General features: G+C 37.8%; 1 protein-coding gene across 1 annotated transcript; it reads right to left on the minus strand.

The window, feature by feature from the left end:
* Positions 1-1,354: 1,354 nt before the first annotated feature.
* AMBN (ameloblastin) lies at positions 1,355-12,433 on the minus strand. The gene is made up of 11 exons (XM_065914698.1): positions 12,419-12,433; positions 11,457-11,525; positions 9,413-9,463; positions 8,050-8,097; positions 7,416-7,526; positions 5,725-5,961; positions 4,656-4,694; positions 4,330-4,389; positions 4,190-4,234; positions 3,749-3,793; positions 1,355-1,903 (listed from the first exon to the last, which is right to left on the minus strand). Exons 1-11 carry the CDS (start codon positions 12,431-12,433, stop codon positions 1,355-1,357), a joined length of 1,269 nt encoding a protein of 422 aa, XP_065770770.1.
* Positions 12,434-20,571: the final 8,138 nt, after the last annotated feature.

The raw sequence follows: 20,571 nt of genomic DNA on the forward strand, positions 1-20,571 counted from the left end.
CTCACATGGTGCCCACATGACTCTTGGGTTTCTTCCTCTCGGAGGCCTTATTCTGCAGATGCTTTCGATACTGTTCTGAGAAAACTTGTGTGATTCCCTCCCAGCCCCTCGCATACTCCTAACCTTAGCCTGGAGATGCCCCTAATCTCTATGGTTCCCGGGTATTCTGTTCTTGACCTTGTTATAGCACTTTTCACATGTGTTGGGGGGTTGGGGGTATCTATTCTGCAGTGCTGTTGTGAGATGATACGTGTAAAGTACTCAAACTTGGCCTTGAGCGGCTGTTTTTGTTATTGTGTGCACGTGTGTGTGTGCGCGCGCACGCGCACATGTGTGTATGTGTGTGTGTGCGTGTGTGTTAGTCGCTCAGTTGTGTGCATTTCTTTGTGATCCCATAGACTGTAGTCTGGCAGGCTCCTCTGTCCGTGGAATTCTCCAGGCAAGAATACTGGAGTGGGTTGCCGTTCCCTTCTCCAGGGAATCTTCCCCACCCGGGAATCAACCCCAGGTCTCCCTCATTGCAGGCAGATTTTTTACCGTCTGAGCCACCAGATTTTTGTTATTACTGTGGTTGTTTGTCTACTTGTCAATCACCCCTGTTGAAAGCTCAGAGGAAGGGGCTGTGTCCCTGTTCCCTAGCACAGTGCCGAGGGCATCGGTAGATACTCAATAAACTTGCCAGGAAAGGAAAACAAGTTGAATAAAATGAGTTAAAGGGTAGCAAAGGCAGGGCATGAGTATGCATCTCTTAACCATTTAAACATATGTAAATAATAAGCATATAATTCCTGATATTTTCAGTGAGAAAAATTCTTTATTTAAAATAGGCTAGATGTTTTTACTAGATTAAATAAAATACTCTACAAATGAGAATTTTAAATCCAGTAAACCAAACCCAGTAATACGAGTCAGGGATTATCGACCAGTCCCTGTTTAATAACGTTTGAATGAAATAACTTAAATTCTAAGAATATGTGCCTTTGCTTAAAGAAAAATTTCCAAAGTAGTGTCACATTTCCTGGATATAAGAGTGTCATGCTAGCAGGAGAAATTCTGTAATGCCAAGATAGCTAAGAAACAGTGATTTTCAAATGCAGAGACCCTTTGACTTACTCTGATGTTATTAATAATATTTCTAAATCACAGAGACAGGCGGCACATTTTATTTCAATAAGAGAATGAAAGCAAGAAGGGGACCTACACTATTTCTAGCCACTTGTATTTATTAATATGTGTTTAGCACTTTTAATGCCTTTGCTGCAGAAGGGTAATAAGTGTTTTCGCAAACAGATACGCTATGGGGACAAAGCTGGGGAGCTTGTGCATACAGAAAGTAGCCGATATCTCCAGACTCTCAGGGCTCTTGGAAATGCCACGCATCATGCTTGATTTGGGGCTGCTGGGCCTTGTTTCTTGGCATCAATGTGTGCTGAGTGTCAGGGGTTGCTGTGGAGTCCACCGTCGTTTCTTCCTGGAGACCCAGAGTTGTGGTCTCATCAGCACCATAGGTCTCATAAACCTCAGCTAATCCAGGGGTCATCAGTGGGTCGGCAGCTGCTGGGGTGACTCCTCTAAGGAATCCCCTGCCGCGCCCTGCAGGGCCCCTTGCCAGGTTGGGAATATTGCCCTCGGGATTAGCAAGAAACCCTCCGAGGGTACCAGGTGCTAGCTCTGAAAGGAGAGCTGGGCTTTCCGGATCGGCTAGGTGGGCCTCTGGCACAGGGGAGTCTTGTGCACCTCCTTCTCCCTTCTCCGGGCCTTTGGTTGCAGCGACTGGGGAGTCAAATTCCAGAGTAAAGTCCCCACCCATGTCTGGGTTCTGGGGCATCCCTCCAAGGCTGGGCCTCATGCCTCCAAATCCTGGGAATATGGCTCCATAGGCCACGGGGCCTCCTCTTCCTCCCTGGAAAAAATCATTTACCAAAAACACTATGGTCACATACTGTTAACTATTCCATGCAATTATACCTGGTCAAATTCACTGAGAAGCCACAAAAAAACTGATAGGGAACAGGGAATTGGCTGACAGCTTTGTGTAAGCACATTTCTTGCTAAATTGACTTCTGCATTTTTCTGAGTGGGGCGCTCACTTCTTAGAAAGGGAGATGAAGACCCTTTGAATGTTTGCTGAAAGGGAAGAAGAGAAGCAGGGAAGTAGGGAAGAACCACGTCTACAGGCAAAAGGTAGTTTGAATTTAGTTTTAAGAAAACAATAAGCAGCTGAAATGGCCAGTACCGTCGTAAAACAAACATAAATCTGATCCATTCCTAAATTGGTTGAGCAGAGTTTTGGAGGACTTTGTCAATATCATTTCTCAGTATCTCTCAAATTAATGAAGCCCCTTGTAATATTTTTTCTTTTATTTTTTTCTTCCTTCCTTCTTTCATTCTTCTTCCCCTCCTTCCTTCTTTCCTCTGGAGAAATGGTAACATTTTCTTCCTGTGGACAATTAAAATTCTAGAACTGACCATGTTTCCTTTTTTTCCTTTGTTGCAAAACACTTCAGAACCAAAATCTTGGGCTACTTACAATGGTTGTGCATGGCCTTGTAACTTACATACCTGTATTCTCATTTTGACTCATTTTAAAATTCTATCTTCAGTTTTTTGTGTGTGTGATATTTATTGTCTTTTTTATAAGCTACAGTAAAACCTTTTAAGATTGAGGCAGAATATAAATAAGTTAATTAAAATTATAAAATGAAAATTGACACTTGAATTTTCAACCTGTTTTATAGAGTCAGTTATGTACGTTGTGTTATGTAGAGTCCGTAGTTTTCCCTCTTACCTTCTCCTGGCTCTCCACTCTCAGATTTTCACATCATTTCCTCCAGAGATGGTACTGTGAACCCCTGGGCTGTGACCCTTATCACATAATTTTCACATTTTCTGCTCTGGTATCTATTTTTCCCACTGATTAGTCTGTAAACTCCTTGAGATCAGAAACCTTATTTTATTTACCTTATCTCCAGAAGATCTTTTTAAGTGTCTCACTTACAGAAGGCATTCAATAATTTGAGATTTGAGTTTTCTTTTAATGATAGCATGCTTATGTGTATTTATTAATTTGACATGATCTGTATTTATTAATTTGATATGATTTGATAATGATTTGTTACTTTGGTATGGTTTTGTTTTGTGTTCTAACAGATATAACATAGAAATTTCTGAGAGAAAAAGTCCAATTGTGAGTCTGTTGATCTCAAATTTTAAAGTTGTAATATGCATGGATAATGATAACAGAGTAAGAATATACTTGACTTAAGTCATTAATGTACTTGGAATTTTACAATAATCAAATTTTAAATTTGGTTAATTTTTTTCTTTTTGATCTCTCAATTTTGAGGTCTAAATGATTTGTTATTTTGTTGAGTTTGTTGTTTTAGGGGTTAAATGGTCTGAGAAGTAATGAGAACTTCATGAACCATGTGTTTCTTTTTTGGCTTGAAGCATTTGCTGTTCAATAATGATGGCTTTTCAAGAGATGTTGCTCCTGTGCTCCGTGCATTCAAGAAATGGGGCAAAATCCTATGTGCAAGAATGCTCATCACTCAGAAACAGTTATATGGGAAATGTGATGATTCTTTGCATGCTGCTTCAGAATCCAGCTTTTAGGTTTGGAGTGGAACAACCTGAGTTCTATGTTGTATATTCAGCTACATTCATGGCCAATGCCTCTTGAAGCCAGTCATCTGCGACTGTTCTCCCTTGGCCACTGTTTTAAGAAGAGTTTGAAGACATTACTCACCCCCATTTCTTCTGAGCTCATGATGCCAAGTCTGGCAGGAGCGTTCTGTTCAAAAAGAAACGCTGAATCATATTATGAACCAGCTGACTCCTATTATCTTTGTAGATACTCAAGAAAAAAGTCAATTGGTCTTTCCTTAAACTTTAATATTAATGCTGTGTCCAGAGGTGGAGTAAAGTGGAGAGATGAATCATTATTGAATAAAAGTAGCCAATTTGGATATACTGATAGAGAATTTATTTACCTTTTCTTTAATGCCATTGTGTGTGTGTGTGTTTGTATGCTTGGCCAGAATCATCCAAATAGGAAGAGTGCCTCCTTGCCATTTCGGTTGCTAACTTCGGCAGTCAGAAAATATGAGATCTATTGTTGGAGACCTGGATTTTATCATATCATCTCCTAAGGTAACACTAAATTAACTAAAATAGGATAAAGACTTACCAGTTGATTTGCTCCGTAGGTCACGTAAAATATTCCTGGGTAAAGCTAAATATAAATACAATAATCATCACATAATGCATTCCCAAGAGAAAAGTTTTTAAATAAATCACAAACAGAAAAGTGGTATTAAAAAAACTTACTGGAGATGGTTTATTTTGTGGCATTGGTCCCCGAGATATCAAATGGGCTATTGGAAATATCTTTAAATGGTAGAAAGAGAATAAGCAATTCATATTTGCTATAACACAGCAAACCTCCCATTATAGACATTTCTAAGAGTTATATGAAATACACTTTCAGATAGATTACTATGATAAATATTCAGTGTTTAATATTTAAGAAAACAAAGTAACCCATTATACTTCATATTTATGAATAAATGGGACAATTAAAATTTTTTACTCTCCTTCCTTAAAGTATAGAGATGTATTCCCCAAGAAAGTATCTTATTGAGATTTGTACTTACCGGTGGATCTTGTGGATCAGCAAAATCCATTCCTGGTAGCTGCATTACAGATAAATATTAAAATTACTGAGCAATCAGAATAGACAAAGTGAACTTAAAGGGTTCTGATCCTTTTTACGATTACATAAATAAGCAATCTAAAATGAATTTCTATGTTTTTAGTTTCATTTCAGCTTGGAGGATACAACCTACAAGGTTACAATTGTCCCTTACTGACAGGACTCAAGTGCACAGCAGGGGGATGTGTCATGTCTGTCACGAATTTGTTTGGTCTTGCAGCATAGAAACTAATGAATTTTGGGATCAGAGCCTGCCAGGTTGGTTTGAATCCTGGTCCTGTCACTTAATTTTTGTGTGATACTGGGAAAATTTTATAACCTCTCAGTATCTGGTTTTTCTTTTTCTCTTAAAAAAAGGATGATAATACCTATCTTTATAGGATGGGAGTCAGGATGATATCGGAGAATGTTAAATGCCTGCAACATACTAGTTACATGGTAACTTCCTTTCTGTCCATTGCTTTTTTCTCTATATTTATCACATGATACTTTGGCTTGATTGTCTTCTCTACCACCAGATAGGAGTGTCTCACCCCACGAGACAGGGAAGCCTGGTGCGCACAGTTCATGGGGTCGCAAAGAGTCAGGCACGACTTAACTGCTAAACTACAACAGCTACTAGACAGAGAACTAGTAATGCAGCAGTGCTACTTGCTATGCTGACAGATTAATCACTTTTCTCAGTCTTCTAGCACTGAAAACGAGCTTGATGATAGGAATCCCAGACTTCTCTGGACAATCCTAGTTTCAGTGAAAACTTTCACTTTTGCAACTAAGAGACCAGTTTTATAGGAACAGGATCTTTTAGAATCCGTAACCCCAATCTCAGATGGCAGAGGGCAGGAATGGATATCTGTGTTCTACTCCCAAATATGTCAGTTGCTTGGATACATATTTGTATTTTCGTGCATTATACCCAAAGCTCTGATTATTTAAATGTGCTCTGCAAATTGGTTTTCTTTCACTAAGTTAATGGATGATCATGACAGGACTTCAGAGAAAGGAAGTACCTCGGTCGTTGGTGGCTTTTCTGATGGCGCCACCTGCTGTTCAACCATTGGCCCCTCTGCTTGCTGCAAGGGCGGATGTCCCTGGTAAATCGGAGGCTGAGGTACGCCCTTCTGGACTGCGTTCTGGATGGAGGTGACAACGTTGGGCTGGAGGAAAGGCTTCTGTCCTGGCTGTTGAGGCTGCAGGGATGGCTGCGATGGGAGAGGTGGGGGATGCACAGGCAAAGAATATTCATACTGCAGAGAAATTTGAAAGGAGCGTCAGGAAGCGATGGCTCGCTGAACTCTGGGGTCTAGAGTTGCTAAAGCGAAAGGTCTTGGGGAACTTTGTACTTGCAGGAGAGTCTGTGGGACTTGCCGTGAAGCTGTGTTACATAGAAAGCACCTATTTGCTTAAAGGCAGTGTTATTTGGGTAAGATTGGTAGGTGTCTACCGCCCCTGCTTCCACTGGGACTGACTACCACTGCTCATGTAGGTGGGAAGCTCTGTGAACTTCTGGGTAGAATGAGCCAGTTTCTCCTCTGGGTTCCTCCAACTGCCTCTGTGTATTTCTGTGTTACCACCTTCTCAGTGGATTACAATGATTTTTGCCATGTCTTTATCCCATATTCAACTAATATAGAATACTCTGTCTTATTTATCTTCATAGTCCCAGGACTTCACTAGCTTCTAAGTTCCTGGCACATGATAGATGATAAATTTTTTTGGAAAGAGAAAGGATAACCAAATAAAATACCAATCGAATTCTTGCATCATGAATTCAATTTGGAAATAATCATGTGGAGAAAGAATCACCCTTAACATAATTTACTGTCCCACTAAATGTAGCTTGGTCAGTAATGCTGTTTGTTGTGGAAAATCATCTGAAATCAAAGCTTCCTGTTCAGGCAACCATGGTTGGTTGCTCCTCTTTGAAATGACCTGTTGTGAATAAATCCTTATGATTTTTAAATTGGTTGCAACCACTTCAAAGTGGCTTAAAAGTTTCACCACAATGTGAACTCTGCTTTACCTCTTCAAGCATTTCCCATCTCTAAACTCCCTGGCTTTCATTAGCGCTTATACTTCATTCATTACTTATACCTCACAACTCAGCACCTTGTCATGTGGTTGTTTTGTCTTTTCTCCTAATCTGATGTGACACTTCATAAACTTTACAGTCATTCTTAAATGACTTCACTTTCATTCCCAATCTATGGAGTGAAAGCCTATCTATCATTTGGCTTATGTATTTATTAGGCACCAAATAAATAATAATAAACTGATTAATATATTTGTTAATTGCTATAGGGCTCATGGTGTTTTAACTAGGACTTTGGCATCATTTTAAATGTGTCTTTTAGTTTTTAGGGAATCTTGACTAAAATTAGATTTTTCCAGGATATAGCCTGCTTTCATTTTGAGTCTATTTACTTTTACTGTTCATATCTTTAACATAGGTCTCTTTTATTTTGGAAGTCATATCTTCCTATTTGAAATAGATGTACAAAATGGGTTGAAATTCTGGACCATTTCATTTTAAATTTTCCTAAGTGCTAAAAACAGTTATAGATTTTGATTTATTTTATTTGGGTTTTTTTTTATTCATTACTATTACCTGTCTGTGGTTAGTATAGGACAACTTAGAGAAAGCAAGCAGAGGAATATTTTAAAGCTTGAAGTTTCAGACATGTTGATGCAACTAACTTACCTGTTGAGTTTCATGTTCCCTTGGTCTCATCCATGGGAAGGAGGAATGTGGTGGGAGAAGACCGTTCATCCACAAAGAATTAAATGATTTCCCAAAGCCAAATCTTGAATACTAAAGACATGGAGAAAAAAAATGTATGATTATATTTCTCTGTTGTCTTGGTTTTCATTTTCTAAAAAAATCACAGAAAGTGCAGAAATAGCAAAAGTTAGAGTGATATTCATTAATGTGGATAGGTAAGTCTTCCAGTAGATTTGCTTTCCATTCTGAGCCAGTCTGCAATATTTCCATAAACTTGTTTGAGATTTTGCTTTTTTAAAAGCATTCATATTTTGGGCTGTATAATAAAATTGATAATACAAAAAAGAATTTTTTTTGTACTAAAGAAGAATCAACATTATTTTTATTTTCCCCTACTATCCATACCTATCCTAGGTCCTATATGCCTATCTTATATCCCTACCATCCTAGGTCCTTATTTTGTTTTAGGTTATTTCAGTTACTCTTTGCTCTTTTAGTAGTTAGGATATTGCTTATTCACAAACAAATTTTATGAGTTACCATGCTGCTGCTAATATCACTACCACAAATACCATAATTATTTGCAATGAGAAATATTTGAAAATACGATTACCTGAGAAAGCATGTTTAATCCCTGCAGACTTCCCAACTGTCTCATTGTCTATCAAGAAAAGGAAAAGTCAGTTAGTGCTTGCCACATATGTTCCTTTTGTGTATGACACAATTGATTTTTCAACATATCATAATATTAAGGCAAAGTTTGGGGTGGGTCAATTTGAACAAGATAGGAGACACAAATCATCACTAAAAAGTGGAAATGTTAAATATGATTCTGCCATTGTTGTTATTATTGCTAGTAAAATAGTGAGCTTACTTTTTATCATTAATTAAAAGAGAGATAATATCCTTTAAGTGGAAGTCATATTGAAACATGGGAAAATAGCCCATTCAACTGAAATATCAATGTAATCATGAAGACCTTGTCTCATTGACTCTTTTCCTCCCATTTAATTTACTTTGCCTTTTACAAATCCAGTCCAAAGAGAAATTTTGGAAAAACACACACACACACACACACACACACACACAGGCAAACAAACTAAACCAAATCAAAACAAAACAACCCTACCTACTTCCCAAGTTAAAAAAAAAGCCCTCAAAATAATAAATATAAAAAATACTGGGGAAAATGGTAAGTATCTAGATAGATGGTCAAGAATGCTGCCAATTCTACAGAAAGTCAGTTTCATTTTTTCCTGGGGAGAGGTTTAGAAGGCTTTGAGTTGAGGTTAAGCTAGAAAGTAAGAAAAAAAGTAACTCAGTGAAACTAGCTTCCATGTGAAAAAAGCTTCTAGCACATACAAGTATTGATTACCCTCAGACTGTCATGATATAAATACATTTTGTAAGACCTTGTGAAAAATTTGTAATCTCATAAACATTTTTTCTATTCTTAACTGTGTATGTTTTCTACTGATACCTGAAACATTTCTATTTTGTTGGGATTTTCTAAGCAGAGTATATATTAGTTATAAGAACTGCAATAAGACAGAGTCTATGCAGGAGGTAGCATCTTACAGTGTTAATGCGATTTACAGTCCTCATGTACAATTAAATTTTGTAAGATAAACTTTCCTCATGGGAACTTTCTCATACACTATAATGAGAAGGAACTAAGTATGAACTATTTGTGAATTCTGAACAATGTGTTTTAATTAATTAATGTATTAAGCATTAAATATTAGTATTGCTTTGATTTGCATACAGGTGGTGTTCTAAAGACCAAAACACCTGAAAATTTAAAACTGCAGTAAAATTATAAGGTGAGGTTCTAATAAATGTCATAAACTTCTCTAGAACTTCACAGGAGGACAACCACTGACTTCTGGCTCAGAAGAAACAGCCCCTGTATTTCTCTCTTATCAGAAACAAACCTATGTAACGATTGTATGTAAATACTCTTTGACAATACATACCTCAAGGCTCAAACTAGCCATGCCTGGTATCCCAGCTTGCTGAGGAAACGCCTAAATGGAAATAAGAATAATTGGTGTTCTCTTTTAAGAGAAACTCCTCCCCCACCAGTTTTTTTTTTTTTTTTTTTTTAAATGATGAGAATCTTCCTTACACACTGAAAATGGAAAAACACACCAGTACGTAGTTTTCCTTTGTGCTCAAGAATTTCAGGAACATTTTTCTGAGCATATGTTATCCACTTCTTACTTTCTAACACAGGGAAAATCCCGCCATCTGAATCATGGTGCAAATTTCTCCTAATAATTCAATTTTGCAAATGGATAGAAGGAAAAGAGCTATAAATGTGTATCAAATACTCCAAGAAGAGAAAAAAGTTAGCTGTGTAGGCAAAAAGAGTGATATGTGTGTGTGTGTGTGTGTGTGTGTGTGTGTGTGTGTGTGTGTGTGTGTGTGTGGGTGGGTGGGTGGTGAGTAAATTGTTCAGAATTTTAGGGAATGTGAGAGTTGACTCTTCTTTCCTCCTATTGGCCAGTATGAAAATAAGGTAACAGGAACATATCCAACTACAGGACAAAGAACACTTTGCTTCTATTTATCCAAGTCATGCATTAATGAACAATATTTACATGAATGTAGATAGAGGATATCTTCCCCAGTGGGAAGTAAAAGGAGGACATCTGATTGGGCAGGCAGTCAGTTGACAATCCTAAGCAATTGTTCTCTTTCTCAAAGTGGACCTGATTGACACAGTTGTGGACAATTATAGGTTCCAAGAGTGTCAAGGTGTTAGACTGATGGTTGGTGGCTGAGGTGACCCCTATGTCAGTATCATACAAAGGTCAGCTAAGGTGGCAGCTTCAGTTTTTCTTTCATTTAAAATTCACATTGAGCAATGGAATAGAAAGTTTTTATCTGTAGAATGAAGGTTTTCATCCTAGTAGTCAGTTTTCACTGCCACCCCTCTCCTTTCCAAAATATTTTAAGACACCCAAAGAACTTTTGTCTCAAAGAACTTAAATATTTAAAGTTCATTTTGAGGCCACTTACAAGTTCTCAAAATAAGAGACCATGTCACATTTATCTTCATGTCTCCAATTCCAGCATGTTGATGGATTCATGGCATGTGCTTAGTCAATATTTTCCAAATTCATGTAGGAGCTGAATACAATCTGCATGTAAACTGAATCACATACTATTGATGGGAGTAGTTCAGTGCTCAAAGGATGGTATTCATATTAAAACATCTCAGTATATGAGAGAATGTGCCAGGGGTAGGACTGCACACATGCCCCATTGCCATGGCATGTTTTAATTTAAGAAACTTAAGCTTTCAGTCACCCAATATCTCCCTATGAAGCAATTTTGTTGGTAATTGCTAGCTTCAAATGGAATTATTTAGCTTAGTTTTGTAACCATAGGAATTTGGCTAATATTGTTCTTTTAAAAATGAAGAAGAAAATGTACCTTTTTTGGAGAAATTTCTTCTTTCCATTTCGCTTTCATAATGATAGCAGGTAGTTGATAATAAATCTGTGCTGTGACATCATTGGAGACCACATACATCTTATAACTCTGAGTTGAATAAGACCGAACTCTGAGTTGAATAATAGGAGTTGTCTTTGGAATATTTAAAATATCTTTGTGAATAGGAAAATTACATATTTGGCTATTGCTTTTGGATGGTAAAGCTTTCCCCTGTGGCAGAGTGGTAAAGAGCCTGCGTGCAATGCAGGAGACTCAGGTTCTATCCCTGGGTTGGAAAGATCCCCTGGAGAAGGGAATGGTAACCCACTCAAGTATTCTTTCCTGGAGAATTCCATGGACAAAGGAACCTTGCAGGCTATAGTCCATGAGGTTGCAAAGAATCAGATAGGCTGAGAAACTAAAGCTTTCACTTTTACTTTCTTTTTGGATGGTAAAGGCTGACATCTAGGCACTGGATTAGTCCCAGTGAGTCCCTTTGTGGACACTCAGCTAGGTCCTTCAGTGTTGTCTGCTGTCTGGTGATGTCTCTACTAGGGTACCCCCAGAGGACTGACTTACCGGCACTGCAGAACTCAGTTTCAGGAGGCACAGGATCAGTATCACGTCCTTCATTCTGAAAAGTGGGATCTGAAACAGAGTTGGATTGGAGAATCAAATCAGATGAATTTTTAATCTCAGAATGGTTTAAAGACAATATTTCCATCAGCCAAATCTCTGCTTTTCCAAATGACTAGGTTCAAAAACAAAACAACTAAATATTGCTAAATAGCTAATTTTTAGAATAAATTGATGAAGAATTTAAAAATTTCTTAAGTGCTTTTTTTTTTTTAGCAAAGCTACCACCTAAATGAACATGTGGTGACCCTTCCATGAATACTCTATAATTTCATTTCATAAAATATATTATGAATTAAAAAATCCCTTCCACTATGTGAAATGTTCATCTATAAAGTTTGAGTCACAGAATTTTATACTTTGTTTCCTTCCAGAGTAAATTTTGAAATGCATTCAAACAACAGTCATTTCATAACAGGCCTTTATGTGCATGTATAAAGGGTATACCATTCTATGTTTAGCTTGTCCAGGAAACCATGCCAAAAATGATCTTTTAAAAATAAAAATGAACTAAATATTTTAATTTCCTTTGATAATAGTGTAAAATATGTCTCTAAATAGAGTTTTCCTCTTTCTAAAATGAATTCTCTCATTTATTCTGTGAATTCAAATGGCACTTTACATTTACACAAACAGAAATCTGACTAGTCAAGAGATTTGCTCAACTTCCTATACTTTTCCAAATTAGATACTGTCACTAATAATCACAAATAACAAAAAAGTCAAAAGATAAGTCTTTTCCCTTAGCTGAAAGGGTATTAGGCATGTCGTCTTGGGAACATGCTAATAATGGTTCACCATAAGCTACTATTCAGCTTATGGTGACAAATGAAGATAAAAGCTGCCTGGAGATAGGAAAAAAGAGCTTACAGGAATCACATGGAAATCATAAAATCACATTTTACCTTCAATGCTGGCATGCACTGTGCTCTCAGGGCCTTGCGATGCCAACCAAGATAGTTCTAAGAAAAGAAGATTAAAATTTTTTTCTGGACTGTGCCTGGGACTCACTCTGTATCTCTCATCCAGGGAAGACCTGAAACCTTTATTTAAAGTGCCAATCCACCAATCAAAGTGAAGCTCAATGGGCGGAAAAAAAAACCATAACAGCTCCACTCCTGCAATTAACCCACACCCTTTTATTTCATGTAAGGAGACTGGCCCAGTGGAGTCTCATTATTTTTAATTGTAACTCAACCCCTGTATTTATTCAGAGAACTCGATTGCAGGGAAGACAGTGAAGGAATAATGAACATAAACTCTGAAGACAATCATTTTGGTGAGCTGGGGGAAATATATGTAAAATAGGGGTTAAATAAACCGTTATCTGTTTTGTGTAGGTTTTTAATCTCTAGGTAAAGCTAGTGACCCAGTGCCAGTATTCTCAAGAGTTTCACCTTCATATTTGTTGTGGTAAAAGTAACTCCTTTCCTTTCCCCTCAACATATACACACTCTAGAAGGAAACACTGAAATAACTTTCTGGGCCTGGAAGAGAGGATAAAAACACTAGATGGATAATGAATATGTTATGATTTTTTCCTCAGAGGTTCCTAGATATTTTCATATCTGAAGACAATAGAGACAGCCAAACTTTTGCAAAAAATTCAGCTGGACCCTCTGAAATAATCATCTCAGGTGAACCTTTAGTGCCTGGATATTGCAGGCAGAGGGACATAAATCAGGATATTCTCATGAACCAATGGACTCCATGGGCACTACTCTCAGTTCATTCTCTAGATAGAACCATTTTCAGGCATTTAGTATTCAACCAGGTTAGTAAGTCATATCTGTATCACTTAATCAGCCAACATCAACATGAATGGGATTTTCTCTGTGAGTAGATAAGAATGTCTTGGATATGGATTGAACTTTAGCTGCTTTTGCTATTTCTCTGCCCCTCCTTGGCTTTCCAAAAGTATGATTTCAGATGTGGTAGAAATAAGCATTTAGGACTACTTTCCTGAGAAAGGATGAGTAAGCACACTCTTCAAGGAAGCAGAGATCTTACCAATTACAGGGAGCATTGAGGAAGCTGGTATTTTGGGAGAAAGATTTCTTCATACCCAAGTTAGGTCTAATGGTATCAAATAATGTTATCTATGAAGCTGTGCCTGAAAAAATTCTTTCGCCATTGATGAGAGATTTTAGGAAGCAAAGAAGAATCTGAATATATTTTATAAAGAGCAGAATGTTCTTGAAGTGAACATTTTTTTTTGGTCTCTGTTACTCTTGTTATTCCAGCTCTGGTGCTTGATCAAGACTCTTAATCTCTCTGAGCTCCACTTTCTTCCTCTGTTGTTCAGTCGCTCAGTCATGTCCGATTCTCTGCAACTCCATGGACTGCAGTATGCCAGGCTTCCCTGTCCTTCACTATCCCCTGGAATTTGCTCAAACTCGTGTCCTTTGAGTCAGTGATGCCATCTGAGCATCTCATCCTGTCTCCCCCTTCTCCTCCTGCCCTCAATCTTTCCCAGCATCAGAATTTTTTTCCCAATGAGTGGACTCTTTGCACCAGGTGACCAAAGTATTGGACCTTTAGCTTCAGCATCAGTCCTTCCAATGAATATTCAGGACTGATTTTCTTTAGGATTGACTGGTTTGATCTCCTTGCAGTCCAAGGGATCTCAAGAGTCTTCTCCAGCACCACAGTTTGAAAGCATTAATTCTTTGGTGCTCGGCCTTCTTTATGGTTCACCTTTCATGTCTGTACATGACTACTTTAAAAACCATAGTTTTGACCATGCGAACCTTTGTTGGCAAAGTGATATCTCTGCTTTGTAATATGCTGTCTAGCTTTGTCATAGCTTTTCTTCGAAGGAGGAAGTATCTTTTAATTTCATAACTACAGTCACTGTCTGCAGTGATTTTGGAGCCCAAAAAATAGTCTGTCACTGTTTCCATTTTTTCCCCATCTATTTGCCATGAAGTGATGGGACCAGATGTCATGATCTTAGTTTTTTTGAATGTTGAGTTTTAAGCCAGCTTTTTCACTTTACTCTTTCACCCTCATCAACAGGCTTTTTAGTTCCCCTTTGCTTTTTTCCTCTCTAATGTATGGATAATATTTACTACCTACCATAGGCTTAGTTCGAAGATTTGGCAATAAGATCAAGATACAGCAGCTGTCTGGGCTTCCCTGATAGCTCAGTTGGTAAAGAATCTGTCTGCAATGGAGGAGACTCTGGTTATATTCCTGGGTTAGGAAGATCCCCTGGAGAAGGGATAAGCTACCCACTCCAGTATTCTTGAGCTTCCCTTGTGGCTCAGCTGGTAAAGAATCTACCTGCAATGAGGGAGACTTGCGTTCAGTCCCTCAGTTGGGAAGATCCCCTGGAGAAGGGAAAGGCTACCCACTCCAGTATTCTGCCCTGGAGAATTCCATGTACTGTCTAGTCCATGGGGTCACGAAGAGTCGGACAAGACTGAGTGACTTTCACTTTCTTTTACAGCAGTTGCCTATAGTGGGTGCTCAATAAATGGGTTGATTGTCCTTCATGTGGAAGAAACTACAATGAAACATAGGACCATGAAAATATCATGTGTGTGTGTGTGTGTGTGTGTGTGTGTGTGTGTGTGTGTGTGTGTGTATTAGAGATGGAGGAGTATTGGTGGTTAGGTTCATGAGCTTCAAGGATGTAGAGAAGGGACCTGATGGAAGGCATTTCCTCTGTATGGAAGTTGATGCTGAATCTATGGGACTAAGCATCCTAGTTGACAGCTAAACATGGAAATTGTGTCTTTTACAGTTTATGAGCATGATCATCATTTTGGTAGGACTTATATGTTCTGTCTTACTCTTAAGCCAAATATTCAATAAAGGTAATATAGGTAATGTTGCTTTTACCTTTTAAAAAATGTATTTCATATTCAGTCCTGGGGTTATTGTCTCCCAGATGTTTGCCTTTTAGTTTTTTTTCCTTCAGTTTCCTGTATACCAACATCAAGTTTATCTTCCTAAAATATTGACTTCAGCATTTCCCTGTCTCACTCAAAAATGTTTTAAGGATCCCTAAGGCTACAATGTAAAATTCACCCTCTGTACCTAGTCGGTCAAATTAACATTTTAATTCACCTTTCCAGTCATATCTCCCTCTATGGGTATAGTAATAATGATTGTTGTAATCAGTTGAAGTTAGTCTCATTTGTCTCTAGTAAAGTTTTTTTTTATTTTTGGCTTATGTTACTGGGAAAGTTAGTACATATAATGCTAGTTCATGCTATGCAAAATGTTTTAACCACAAAACATCTGGAAATTAGTGTGAGTATATGAATACATATCTGATAGTGATTATAGGTGTTAAGGAAGTTACTGCAGCTGATGGAAACTATGTAATGTTGGAAACTATATATAGAACAACCAGAGCCCCAATTAAAAAAACTATGTCCAAAGCCCAGCAAAAATAAAAAGCCTCAGGATAACAGAAAATCTGAGCACCTGAGGGGACACATGCCACAGAAAAAGTTATAAAGAAAAATCTAGAGAAAGAAGATCCCATGGATGATGTTATTATAGCAGCTGAGAGCAGAGCTGTTTAAATCCCCTCTGTGACAATGATCATGTGACATTGGGTGAGCTACTCAACTCGAATATATTTAATATTTTCATATAATAATTGAATCTGTGAAATATGGTCTACCATAGAACAGCATGAATTTCTTTTAATTTGAATAGAACACTGAAACAGAATATAGTGCTTAGTGTATGTGCTTGCTCAGTTGCGTCTGACTCTGTGAGCCCATAGACTATAATCCATCAGGCTCCTCTGTCTATGGAATTTTCCAGACAAGAATACTAGAGTGGGCTGTCATTTCCTACTCCGGGGGATCTTCCCAACCTAGGGATCTAGAGATCGAACACACATCTCTTGCATCTCCTGAACTGGCAGGCAGATTCTTCACCACTGTGCCACCTGGGAAGCCCCTTTAGTGCTCAGCACACCATCTGATATGAAGGAAATGTTCAACGATCATGAGTTCTTCTTCTTGAAGTAAAGAAGCATATATGCTGAAAATATGCTTCATATTGAACTCTGGGCCTTGGCTGTGGTTATTCCAGTCACCAGTGGAAACTGTAGCAACTAATTAAAATGTATAGAAATGATTTTGTGTGAACATTCTATATGACAAAATATGGAATTTGATTTTTTCTTTGTTTTGACACATTGTCCTTTCAACTGTCTATTCCAACCAGAATTGTTTAGTCACTGTCTCCAGAATATGCCATGGTTTTTCTCTTCCTGGGTTTTGAGTGAACCTTTCTCTCTGCCTAGATGCTTTTCTCACCTCTTCACAACTTGTTTTTCAAGTTCTACTCAATTTTTACCTCTTCAGTGACTCCTTCCCCCACCATTCCATTCCTCTGTGATATTCCCTTCTCTGAATTCTAAATAATTGTCAGTCATTTGTCAGTAGTTCATACACTACATGGTGACTGTTTATCATAGATCCTTCACATTTTACTTTGCAAATGGTCCTCGAAATTTTGGGATATGGTTTTCATGTCTTTCAACCATAAAAACGTTCCTGTGAGAATAGAAATCACCCATTCTACTATGTTGCATCTTTTGGTTCTATGATCATCTTGAAAGTGAAAGTTAAAAGTCCCTCAGTCGTGTCCGACTCTTTGTGACCCCATGGACTATACAGTCATGGAATTCTCCAGGCCAGAATACTGGAGTGGGTAGCCTTTCCCTTCTCCGGGGGATCTTCCCACCCAGGGATTGAACCCAGATCTCCCTCATTGCAGGTGGATTCTTTACCAGCTGAGCCACAAGGGACGCCCAAGAATACTGGGATGGGTAGCTTATCCCTTCTGCAGTGGATCTTCCTGATCCAGGAACCAAACCGGGGTCTCCTGCATTGCAGGCAGATTCTCTGCCAACTGAGCTATCAGGGAAGGCCACTATGAACATCATAAGAGGCAATATTTGTAATAGTATTTACCATGGGAAGGCATTAATTTAGTGTTTTACATATATTAATGTATTTAATCTTCATAAGGACTTTGTGAAGAAGATACTATTTTTCCCTTTCTGTTCATGATAAAGCTGATCTATAGAGAAGTGAAGTAAGTTACCTGAAGTGGCAATCAAGTAAGTGGTGGAACCAGAGTTTAAGACACACACACCTGTTCTTATGCACCATACCAATGACATGGACCAATCAACCACTTCAAATACAGAGAAGTAAACTCAACACACTTGTCTGTAGGGAATTTATCAGCTATTTACTCAAAGGAGAGAGAGACACAAAAATAATGAAACTTGCAACAAACCAACAATAATTTAATTAGAAAGCACATATAATATCAAAAGACAGAGTCCCGCACGGATTAACTGCTAAAATAAGAATGCTACAGAACAGTAATTCTCAATCAAGGATGGTTTTATTGCTCAGGGAGCATTTAGAAATGTCAAAGGAATCGGGATACTTTTTGTTGTCACAATTTGTAGCAGGGGATGGGGGAGGAAGGATTTGCTATTTGGCATCTAGTGAGTAGAGGCCTGAGATGCTGCTCCATATCCTACAATACACAGGAAAGGCCCCTCCCTGGCCAAAAAAATTATCAAGCCACAAACGTCAACAGTGGTGAGGTTGGGAAACTGCTGTAGAAGATTGCTATAAAATACTTTGAGGCTTTCAGGTCAGATGTGAAAGGAACAGATTCATGCTGAGCCTTGAAAGAAGGATAAGATTGGCAAGATGCTCAGTCAGTAGCTGGTGACTGAGTGAATTGAGTTATTAAGTTTATCAGGGAAAGAATCTGGTGGAGTGTCAGGTATTAAGGTTTAGTGAAAGGGAACAAGGGCAGAAAGGATCATTATGTCAGGGAAGGACAATTTTTAAAGCTGATTTTGTATGTTAAAATAATAAAGCAATACTAAAAGTTTCATGGATCTTACACTGAAGTCTATTGTATATAGTACTAATAGCTTATTTGTATTGACCACTTACCATACACTTACCATGCTCCCTTGGTGGCTTGGATATGCTTTCAATGCAGGAGACCTGGGTTCACTCTCTGGGTTGAGAAGAACCCCTGGAGAAGGGAATGAATACCCACTCCAGTATTCTTGGCTGGAGAATTCCATGGACAGAGGAACCTGGCAGTCTATATAGTCCATGGGGTTGCAAAGAGTCGGATACAACTGAGTGACTAACACACTTACTATGTCCTAGATGCTGTGCTTTATATTCCTTACCTTAAATCATTTTCATGAACACCTCACGAGATAATTACTGTGAAAACTGGGCTTTAGAAAGGGTACTATGTCCTTCAGGGTTAATAAGTAGCACAGCTGAGAGTCAGTCTCCAAAGACCTTGCTCTTGACGGCTAGGTCCCTCATATCGATTGTTAGAGCTTAGTGTTTTATAGGGCTCATTATCGTGCTGGTTTAGGCTAACAGTTATATCTGATTTTTAATTCTTACAAAATATAGATAATAAATTTGGGAGATACCTAATAAATTTTAGGGATATCTGTTGATACATTGGGCTTCCCTGGTGGCTCAGATAGTAAAGAATCCACCTGTAATGTGGGAGACCTGAATTTAATCCCTGGGTTGGGAAGATCCCCTGGAGAAGGGAAAGGCTACCTACTCCAGTATTCTGGCCTGGAGAATCCCATGGACAGAGAAGCCTGGCGTGCTGCAGTCCATGGGGTCACAAAAGAGTCAGACACAATGAGTGACTGAACTGAATTGAAGGGATAAATACTGTATTTTAAGTTGCTGGGGTGGTAGCTTCTCAAATTGATGCTTAAGACTCCTACTTTTTGACTTTTGATTATTTTGTCATAAATATTTTAATTAGTAAAGATTTTAAAAATTTATATTTAAATTATTTTCTTAGTATAATTTACCATGAATAGGATTTCTACCTGAAAGTATGCATATGTCTATGGCTCTTGATAAGTATTGCTGAGTTATCCCAGTTTATATGTTACTAATAATTTATGTGGCTTCCCTGGTGACTCAGAAGAATTTGTTCATCTAATTTATTTTTTTCCAAAATTTAATACATGTAATACAATATTTCATTATTTTGGTTTTTTTGAGGTATACTTTTTTGGTGTGTAATTGACATATATTGGTTCCACGTATACAACATAATGGTTCAGTATTTGTTTATACTGTGAAGTAATCACTGCAATAAGCCTAGTTAACACCTGTCATCATACATCTTTACAATGTGCTTTTTTCTCATGATGATAACTTGGTGTTCTCATTTATACTTTTTTGACTTATCAAGGCAAAATATTTTCCTCACATATTTATTTTCTAACTATATTTCTAATTTTTATAAATTGTTCATGTTTTTGCTCATTATTCTTATCAATGTGTATGTGTTATACATATCATGAGCACATATTATAAAGCATTTTATATAACATATACATTAATCTCTTTCCATGTTTGATGTAAACTTTTTGATAGACATTTAAAAATATATGTTAAAATCCCTTCCATGTAAAAGCTTTAGATTTCATAGGAATTTCTCATACAGTATGCTTCATATATACTTATTGGAATCAGGTTGAACACATTTTCTGCCCCTCTTTCTTTACATGGTGGATTCTGAAACCCCATACTTGAAAACTCTGACAATGAACAAATTTGTCATTAGTCCTTTACAAACAAAGGAATTTATAACAGAAACATGTATAAAGGGTACAGTAGTTGTTGGCAAATTGCCAAGTAACATACCCACTTGCTTTGTATGTTAAAAACAATGTTTCATTTGTATCTTTTCTGGATTATTATCTGCCAGTTCATATCCATTATAACCCCGCTTCAGAAGGACTTTCGGAAAAATGAGTTGATCACTAGCCAATACAGAATGACTTCAGGTCTTCATTCATTGACCCTACATGATAACATGATTTAATTTTACAGTAGAAATGGTATTTGTTTTTACTCTGCCCAGGAGAAGGCTCTGGTGTGGATAATTGGAAAGCAAGGCAGGAAACACATCTTGGTGCTAGTCGCTTAACTGCTGAGCTGGTTAAAGAGCATTTAATAGAGGCTCACTATGAACAGAGAGATATGCTCAAGCT

This window comes from Muntiacus reevesi, chromosome 22 (genome assembly GCF_963930625.1).
Source record: "Muntiacus reevesi chromosome 22, mMunRee1.1, whole genome shotgun sequence".
Classification (NCBI taxonomy): Eukaryota; Metazoa; Chordata; class Mammalia; order Artiodactyla; family Cervidae; genus Muntiacus; species Muntiacus reevesi.

Bases quoted from the DNA above. Each gene is read 5' to 3' on its own strand.
- AMBN (XM_065914698.1), bottom strand. The intron at 5,962-7,415 runs GTAAGTTAGTTG...ATTTCTCTGCAG, and splicing joins GGGAACATGAAACTCAACAG to TATGAATATTCTTTGCCTGT. The intron at 3,794-4,189 runs GTAAGTCTTTAT...CTTTTTGAACAG, and splicing joins CCTACGGAGCAAATCAACTG to AACGCTCCTGCCAGACTTGG.